Source organism: Protopterus annectens, chromosome 6.part0 (genome assembly GCF_019279795.1).
Source record: "Protopterus annectens isolate FY-2018-M chromosome 6.part0, PAN1.0, whole genome shotgun sequence".
Lineage (NCBI taxonomy): Eukaryota > Metazoa > Chordata > Ceratodontiformes > Protopteridae > Protopterus > Protopterus annectens.
This window is the reverse complement of record NC_056737.1, coordinates 793,622,417-793,632,416: the sequence shown is the minus strand read 5'-3', so window position 1 is coordinate 793,632,416 and position 10,000 is coordinate 793,622,417. Positions and strand designations below refer to the sequence as shown.

Genomic DNA, 10,000 nt, shown 5'->3' with positions numbered 1-10,000 from the left:
TAACTTTTATTGAAATACACCCTTTCAGTAGATGATTCCTTTTCTGCAGTTTTGGTCGACATTCCAACTCCATGCTCTGTATCACTTTCAGTCTGCAATCACCCTTCTACTTTCTGTTTTGTAGCACTTTCAGTCAGGTCTGCAGTATTTACTGTGTAGCTCCCCTCTTTCTACCAGGTCTGCTTTTGCAGGTTGCTATACCATACATGTATGTTGGCATATCTCTATAAATGGTTCGAGTTCTTCTCTTTCTCTCTCTCCCTCTAATCTTAGCCTGATGTTTGTACCTTTAGGACATTCTTACACTATGCCTTGATTTTTGTTGGCTTCATCACTCACACTGTAAGTTGGTGCTTGCTCCTCTTATTTTCCAGGTTAAATAGGTATTTCTGGTTCCCCTTCCCCACACTGATAAGGTGGTCTAATTACCTGTGGTCTATCAAAAGTTATACCTTGTTTACATTACATGTACAACGTCTAAAGTCAGAAATGTTCATATTATTATATTGTGTGATAAATTCAGATCTACAGCACCAGGACGAATTACCTTTCCAAACACAGTTTGTATAAGCGTAACTATACTACCTAGCAGCTCTCACCTTGCCATTTTGCCAAAACTGGATGAGGGGTTAGAAAATCCCTTAAAAACTTGAAAGAGGAGGCCAGAAAAATCTTAAGAGATTCCCTGATTTAACTGACCCTTTTATCACACTGATCACCTCAGCACCAATATAACCAAATAGTGTATCACTATCTAAAGAACAAGATAAAATCTCATTGCTCACATCCTCCTGGGAAATTCTCATGATGCAGCCTGGCAGACCTTCTCAAAACAGTATCAGCAGCCATAGCCCTGGAAGGATTATCAACTGAGTCATATTTTCACTCTGTAAATAGAGAGCACTGACTATTACAACAAAAGAAACTAAATAATATAAAGCAGAATTTTCCTCACAAGAAGAAACTGCAGACAAAATATTCCTCAGACTTTCACAAATAGAATAAACTTTAACGTTCTGAAAAGCAAAGCTGCAGAAGCATACACTATTTTCCCATACTCATCAATAATCCCCCCAACTTAAAAAGAATAGGATAGGAATTAATATCTCTTTAACAGCAGTATGGTTAACTAAAGCCATAAATGCTGGGCAGTTTTGGGAAGAGTGTATAAAAACTTAAATGACTAAGGAACTTTATAAATTCTATCTGCTTTTCAGGGGCATCAGGCTGGCTACCAGGAAAACTACTGCCAGAGGCACACACATTCTCCAAATTGACAAAAGTGGAGGAATTGGTAAAGGTTCAGGAAATGTTTTCAATAGCAGCTCATAAAATTTTCTGAAACACTGAGAAACCTCAGTGTACTCTCATTGAAAACACTGATGCATTCTGGAAATACTCTCAAAGACGGGGGAACCCCAAATGTAGTATCAGAAAAAACTGAGTGCTCTCCTCTGCATCTAAATCAGAAAACTGTGTAGAAAAACTATACCTGTCCCTTCATCTTCCTGTCCAGATTCAGAATCTTAAATCTCTTCAGGAAGAAAGGTATCCTTTATTTTACAAGAAAGCAATAAATAAGGATCAAAAGCCCAAATAAAACCATTAGCTAGTCCCAAACAACTACTCCCAGTGTAAGGAAATTTGAGGAGAAGAAGGAGTGTTTAGTTTTCTGTTTCTTTTTGATAGGAAAATTGGGATTAGACACAACATTCTGACCCTGTTCCCCTCTCTGCCTTGTCCACTGAGGGGACCCTCAACAGCTGCAGAGGACGCAGCTAACCCCTGGTCCACAGTGGATGTAGGTGCTACAACAGACGGATCAAAGCTAAAAGATGAGTACAACTAATGGCCACAGCAGAGTCACCTAACCGGGTATCAGGCAAATTGCTAGCACACTGTGATGCAAAGGCTGTTTGCTTAACTTTTTCTTTTTGTGGCTGGAAGAAGTGTTGACCATGGGACTGACAGACTCTTCCACAATCAAGCAAAAAATGGTGCCTATTTCCTTGGGAAAATCATCAGCAAATACCAGTTCATAGGTTTATAGGTTCATAGGTAGGTACTAGGCTATCGGCCTTGGGGCCTATACAAGCCCAGCCAAAAAGGTACCCTGGCTTTTGCCACCCAAGAAAATTATTTTCCTGTGCCACTGTTGAGCAGAGCCACAGAAGTGATCCATGGGGTGAATTTCCTATTGCCCATCCAATCATCAAGATTTTTCTTGAAGAGTGCTAATGAGGAGCTTTGTTTGATATAGATAGGTAGTTTATTCCAGAGTATGAGAAGTCTCTGGGACAGGAATCTATCCCTCCGGTATGTTCTGTTTATTGTGGTGACAAGGTTTAGGTCCCTAGAGCGTGTAGCTCAAAGGGATTGGGATTTCTTTAAGTGGAGCATGTCCAACAGCTCTGAGTTTGACATAGCTTTGTATGTTAGGCAGAGATCACCTCTGAGTAGGCAATATGCGATGGAGTAAAGCTGGAGTTTTTTGAGACGGTCTGTGTAGGGCATCTGTTTGAGGCCGGTAATCCTCTTTGTGAGGTATTTCTGCGGCCTTTCCAGTTGTTGTAGATGTCTTGTGAGGTACATACCAAAAGGGGTGTTGTACTCTATAATGGGTCTAATGAGTGATGAGTAGAGGGGAACAATGACCTCTTTTTGTCTGGATGAAAAACCTTTTGTGATGAGGTGTGCCACGTAGAAGGATTTCCTGACTACTGTGGTGATGTGATTATCAAAGGAAAGACTACTGTCCACCTGTGTCCCAAGGTCTCATCACACTTTCAGTGTTAAGTATACTACCACCTATGTTGTAGTTCATGGGTACACAGTTTTCACCAAAGTGGATGACAATGCACTTTTTGGCATAGAGCTTGAAGCCATGGCTTTGGCACCAGGCATCTGTCTCAGTGAGGCCCTTTTGTAGGATGTCCACATCGTTAGAAGTTTCAATTATGGCTCCTGGTTTGCAGCCATCTGCGAACTTCATTAGCCAAAGACCTTCTGTGTTAGCCTGTACTTCAGAGAAGTAGATACCAAACAGTTGAGGACCCAGGACTGGACCCTGTGGTACTCCACTTGTCACTGGTCTGAAGTCAGATTTGGAGTCTGCTACTTTCACAGTGTGGATTCTGTCAGTGAGCCAGTTGGCAACCTATCTTGTGACATAGGGATTTATACCTAGTTTAGTGAGTTTATCTATAATTCCAGAGTGGGGAATGGTGTTGAAAGCCTTGGCAAGATCTAGATAGGCTGTGGGAACCACCTTACCCTCGTCTACGGCTTTGGTGACTGCTTCAAAAAAGTCTATCAGGTTTAGGAGACATGATCTGCCTTTTACAAATCCGAACTGGGTCGGGTACAGAGTTTGGAGATTACCAATGTCTTTGTTTATAAGTTCCATGATGATACGTTCCATGGCCTTGCAGACCAGGCTTGTCAGGCTAATGGGGCAGTAGTTCCCGGGATCCGTGGTGGCTCCCCCCTTGTGGAGTGGGATAACTGTCGCTATGCGCCATTCAGCAGGCACGAGGCCTGAGGTGAGGCTATGATTGAACATGGTACTTAGGTGGAGTGCCAGTTCGTTCTGTAGTTCATGTAGAATGCAGCCTGGGATGTTGTCTGGTCCCATGGATGCTGTGTTCTTGGCTTTGGAGAGTGTGGTTTTTACCTGTGCAGCCACGATTACAGGAACTTTGCATTCTTCCGGTATAGAGATGGGCTCTTTAGGGGGTGAGAGGGGGGTAAAGTTAGCACTGAACCTATCTGTCAGGATGTTGGCAATATCAGTTGGGTCTGTATATTTAGTGCCATTGTGCTGTAACTCAGAACAGATCTGAGTGTTGCCATTGAGATTCTTGACATAGCTATAGAATGCTTTGTGGTTGTAAAAACTAAAAGTGTTTAAAAATAACTTTTTTTACAGACAAACACAGTAAAAAGCAGTTTAAAATACTTTGCCAGTCCCACAAAGTACAATAAACACAATTGCTCCACAGAAAAAAAATGGTTTTCAGTTACTTTAAACTACTTTTAAACCTTCAGGAATAAAACAGCACTCCCATTTAAAATACAGTAGTCTCATGACACTCCATTAAAACACAATTCTTAGCTTTAAAATAACTTTTCTTAAGTGGAAAGTATTAGTAATAAACAAAAATTACTGAAAAACAGCACAAGCTGACTATCAATCCTCAAAAGCCTCAGAGGAGCATATTCTTCTGCAGCAGGAAAGCTCTGAAGGACTTGGCATGGAAAATTGTCTAAGCCCACTCAGCTTGAGCTGCCAAACAGTCTGGATGCGTGGAAGGTGTCCTGAAGCTTTGGAAGCTGTCAGACTGTCATATCCTTGGTAGGATGTAACCCATACTGTTTAAGATTCCGTAGCAGTGATCAATATGAAAAGCATCAGTGATGACCAATGCTGCCAGACTAGGTGGTTTGTATGTGTGGAGATAACGTGATGCATGTCTTTTCTCCTTCCAAAAGAACTGGAGTTTTTCCTGCATCCATTGCCACTAACTCAACAGAGGCCAAGTCCTATACCAACACAAGTTTGGCAGCAATCTCATGAACTGGGTAGAACTTGTTGCAAACTCCAGAATGATACCAAAGAGTAGGTCTTCTGCATCAAGGATTCCAAAAACAACAGCATCTACACCAAGAGCTGCTCCAAGGGGACTGGGGTCAATCTCAGTGCTGAAAACATGCTGGTGCTGATAACCTTGGCCCTAGTGGGCATCAGCATCAAAGGAACTGATTGGTTCCAATGTTAATGACGCACAGGGAGTCAACACCAATGAAAATCCAAGGTTTCACTTATCATCCTTAATACTTCGTGTTGATACTGGGCCTGAGGAAGGAACCTTTGATGTGCACAGTGTGTACTAGCCTTCAGCTATCTTAGGAACTAAGGAGGTGGAGATGACACAAGTCCAGATGGTTCTTCAAAAAATTCATAATCATATTCTCTCAATATTACGGAACAGTGAGGATATCCATACATTTGAAAAACCTAATGGACATTGTTCAAGCTGTTCCGGAATGTAGAATTTTGGATACGTCATGCTCTGAGGAGAAGCTGCCTAGTGCTTTACTCACAGCTGTGTCTAAGAAGTCTGAATGTTCAGTTCTGGAAGTAGTGGTAGGAGGACGTCTATGTGGTACAGAAGGGGCATGAGAAGGCCATAGCTGAGTTGAGTGGATAGTCTGTCTTGGGTGTCTTAGTTAGGGATGGGGAAGGTTCTAAGGTGTTTACATTTCTCCTTCCTTTTCACAGGAAGTGAATCTGCCTTAGTAAGGTTGCCCTTCAGTAAACCTTTCAGAATAAAGTTCCTATTTCCATCCAATAGAGTTCTCTAAAGTAATGTTTTTACAAATACTGCAATCAGTCCTTAGATGCTCTAACAGCAGGCTTACCACACAAAGGATTGTGCATCCTGGGGTGAAATTTTATGACCACACTTTTTGCAGTTACAGAGCCCAGAGACTGTGTCCTTATTCATAGTGAAAAACTAAGCAAAGGTAATATCTTTTTGTATATCAAGAACAACAAAGAAAAAAGAAACAGCTAAACATCCACGAGAAAGCACAAGAACCATAACAGCAGAACGACTACAGGCTGGAAAAGATGCCTACAAAATGTAAATGACACATGAAACAACTAACAAGCAGAAATTATTTACATGCAAATATTATAATTACAATTGTTATATGAAATTTAAATTTATTAATGAAGACAGCAAAGCTACTAAGTAGAAAAGGAAGAAAGGAAAATCCTTAAACAAAATGTAGGACGAAGGTGGGGAGGCAAAGAAATAAAAACATTCGTCATATAAATTTTTTGTTAGAAACTGAGAAAACTATCAAACAAGTTGTTTTTGATAACACTAATTTACCTGTCAAAGGATCACTTTTGAAGAGAATATTTGAAACAGTCAGTCATGTATAAAAGCTCTAACTGTAGCTTGCAGAGCATCGTGAGAAAGCATTCCCATACACCTTAGTTCCACATATCATTTGAACTGTACTGTTTGTGCCATCTACACGTATCTTTGTTGACAAAAATAAGCAAATGATTGCAAAATTCCATTCTCATTCTTCCTAATCTTACTACTGGATGACTATCCTATCTTCAAACTACAGTGACATAGTTTGCGGCTTAGTCATAGAAGCATGCACAGAGTGTGTGGTTTACTTAGCTATTGACATTTACATATAAAAAGGCCATACTCTATTCCTCTCGCTATCTAGTCTTACCAATGAGCAACATTTCCCCTGAACTGCTGTGATATGAAGATTAACACAGTATGCGGTTTACTTAATATTTAAATGGTCTACATTATTAGTAAAATTTTTATCTCAATGTCACTTAATTTTCAAATTACATGAAATTGAAGACTTTGTTATAAGATACAAATCGTATGGATTTATACTGAAATACATTTATTAAGCAGACAAAAGTATATCTGACAACTCACATTATTGCCAATGAGTGAAAGCTCGATTAGATTTAGAAGGACGTCCAGTTTACGTAGTTCTGACATGTCCTGTCACAAGGGAAAAAAGAGAGAGAACTTAACTCATCTGTCCTGTAGCATTATTTTACACATAAAACTAACAGACACGGTTAGAGGAATGTGAGAACAACCTTTATTTAAACCACGGCAGATATATTCACTCTCTTTACATCAAGTATTTAACATCGCTACAACCACATAACCAAACATTTGTCTCCAGACTACCCATGACAACCATGTCATCAATCACCACAATTCAGCTCCAATCACACTAATAAAAGAAATGATCTTCAAACTCTGCACACAAACAAAACATACACACAAATATATTTCACAAAAAGCACATTGATGAATCAAATACAAATGAAATATATCAGCTTTAGAATAAAAACTAAAATAAATTAGAAAATTACAGAAAATCACAAGTGCAACCAGCAACGTGGAAAATGCATTCACAGAAAAATAGATTTAAATTTAAAATATTACACAAAAGAATACTGAACTAGAACATACAACTGAACTATAAACCTCTTAGATATTAGTATAACCTTCACTACACTTTACAAAACAATGCCATAAAATCACCAACATTAAAAAGACTACCTCAGACGTTAAGTAGAAAGCTACCTACAAGAAGTCTATTTATAGGAAACCTATGTAACATATGTAAAGCCTTTTCAGAAGGCAAGCTAAACAATTACTTCATCCCACACTAAAATAAATTGCAACAGTGATCTGCTATCGTAGAGCAATGCTCCTACCTATTCACATATTCCATGTGTGTCTACATCAATATACATGCTGATATACATACACTTATATATTATAAATAAAACATACACATATACAAAAAGATGTATATTGCACACATGCGCATATATTGATATATTTTAAGAAACAATATCAAACTTATTACAACCATACCTGAATTTTGTTAAAACCTAGAAACAGCCGTTGTAGCTTTAAAAGAGGATTTAAATTACTAAGCTCTCGAATTCTGTTTTCTTCCAGATGAAGTTCTAAAAGGCATTTTTGCCCAGTGAAAGAGTTTTCATTTATAACCTTGATGCGATTGTGATCCAGTACGAGTTCTCGTAGATGATGTAAGCCTTCAAGTCCCTCAAGCTGAGTGATTTCATTACCTAGGAAACAAAAGGTAGCCACTAAAACTGTCTGCTGTTGATAACAGTAGATATAGGAGTGTCTATTTACCCAGAACCAAACATTTCAAAGCAGGAGTAATAATTCAGCAAAATGATTTTTAAATATCTCCTACTGAGATGTCTAGCAGAAATTATCTATACTGAGTCAGTTACAGCAACCTGATTCTCCAAAAAATATGCAATAAGGCTGTTAAATACGAGTTCATGACAGTCAAGTGTACTAATCAAAGGAATGAACTCCACATGCCTCTCCAGGAAGGACACAGTTTATGTACTTGCATATCAGGACTTAAGGCGATCATCTTCATGGAATAGATTCTGTGACACACAACTATACTTCTGACAGCTCCAGGCAATGTATTTTGGTGACAATACTCCCTTAAAATATAAATACACACACATACATATCACATATATACAAGTTTACACAAAACAAAGCACTCCAATTTGAATTTGAAAACACTTATTTAAATCTCCAAATAACAACACTTGCCCTTACAACAGATGCAGGACGCAGGGTTTCATCCAAAGACTTCCTCAATCACTAATGGACAGCTTTCTACACCCTCTGAGTAACTTAAGAGCTAACCAAAGTACATTAGGCTATTACACTACTGATATCTAAAATATTCTCGAGGTTGTATCAGCAAGAAAAAAGGATGAAAAAAGTTTGTTATGCAGATAATATCATTTTCATGGACTGAAATCAGAAATTTCTTCATCAATGTAGTCTTTCCAAATATAAAAAGTATTTAACCCCTCTCTATCTTCTCACCCTTTGCTCTTCTCTGCAACCTTCCCCCCATACTTCACTTATCCATTCTCCTCATACCCAATCAGAAGTTTGCTCCATCCTTTTCCAGTCATCTCATTTATCTTTGCTCCCCTCCCATCCCAATTCCTAGACATGCACTCTTATACTGAAAAATCAACAGTCATTTATATCTATCCAGTAAACACCACTTAAAGGAATACTGCTGTCGTCCTATTTCTCCACATTCTCCAGATCTTACAGCTTCTACTACAGTTACTTTCCTTAGAAATTCCTCTAACCACGTCATACATACATTTACATTCTCCAGCTGATATCAATTATTTTCCTTCAACCCTCACACAAAAACTCACAGCAATTACCTAACTGCTACTGCCCCCATATATCAGAATACATTAATAACTACACACATACTACCTACCCATTCACATCAGACCCATGCCAACACCCAACTCACATACATCAAACATATCAGGGTCCCAATATCTCTTCATCTATAATTTTGGTAGACAACCCCAATCCAAAAGCACTGCTCAAATTCTGCCCATTTTCTTTATACTTCAGCTAACAGGAAACACGAAGCCCAGTCCAAGGCCACTTAATAATGTTTCAACTCAAACCAACAGACAGCATCATATTATCTTCTCCCTCTTTAACATCCACATTATCAATAACACAACTGAAAAAAAAAATCAATGCCTTTACCACACCACATAATCTTGACATTACAGTTATTACAGAAATGTGGCTGAAACCTGACTCCCCTAGTCTCAACCACCTCATACCAAACTATTCATACCTACAAGATCACAGACCAAGCAAAAAACCTGGGGGAAGAGCATTAATTCTCTTCAAAGACAACCTTAACCCCACGATCGCTGCATAAGCTAAGAGCAACTCAGAATAGGATCCTAACAGGATCTTTTTAAAATTTTTAACAACCAACCAAAAATCCCTTGTTATAGCCAGTGTTTACCTACCTCCACCAGTTTCACTACCAAAATTCCATATCCTTATCCAACAGATATATGCCAGATCTCCCAAAATCTCTATCCTAATCACTCTTGGTGACTTCAACCTTAACTACTTAGGACCAAAAACCATCGATATGTCAGAACTTCTGGCCAGCTTAAGTCCTACCCAAATCAACTTTGAGGCCACTGACCAAACCTTCAATCCAACAGGCACACCTTACTAGATCTTGTAATAACTAATAATCCTACAATGATATCTAACTTCAGCATACATGCACTCTCCTTTAGTGATCACGGTTCCTTAACTTTCACAGTATATAATCTACTGTTAAAATATAAACCTAACCTTATCACCTACAGAGCAAAAAACATTTAGTATATCACTAATCTTAAAAAACACCTTGCCACGAGTGATTGGTCTCATTTATTTGGCATAAAAGACCCCAGTGAAGCAGCTAGCAACCTTACCAATATCCTACTGCACTTGCAAAACAAATTATTTTCCTCAGCACAAAGGGTACTTTGACCACATAAATATGACTGGTATCTGACAAATTCAAACACCTCTTC

General features: G+C 38.7%; 1 protein-coding gene across 1 annotated transcript in view; it reads right to left on the bottom strand.

Annotated features, from left to right (window-relative positions):
- The window catches only part of LRRC9 (leucine rich repeat containing 9), a 3,097,114-nt gene that overhangs the window by 357,266 nt on the left and 2,729,848 nt on the right, over positions 1 to 10,000 (bottom strand). The window contains exons 28-29 of the mRNA XM_044073581.1: positions 7,446 to 7,663; positions 6,483 to 6,551 (exon numbers count right to left, since the gene is read on the bottom strand). Of these exons, the coding sequence (XP_043929516.1) occupies positions 6,483 to 6,551; positions 7,446 to 7,663 (287 nt within the window). The remainder of the gene's footprint in view (positions 1 to 6,482; positions 6,552 to 7,445; positions 7,664 to 10,000) is intronic.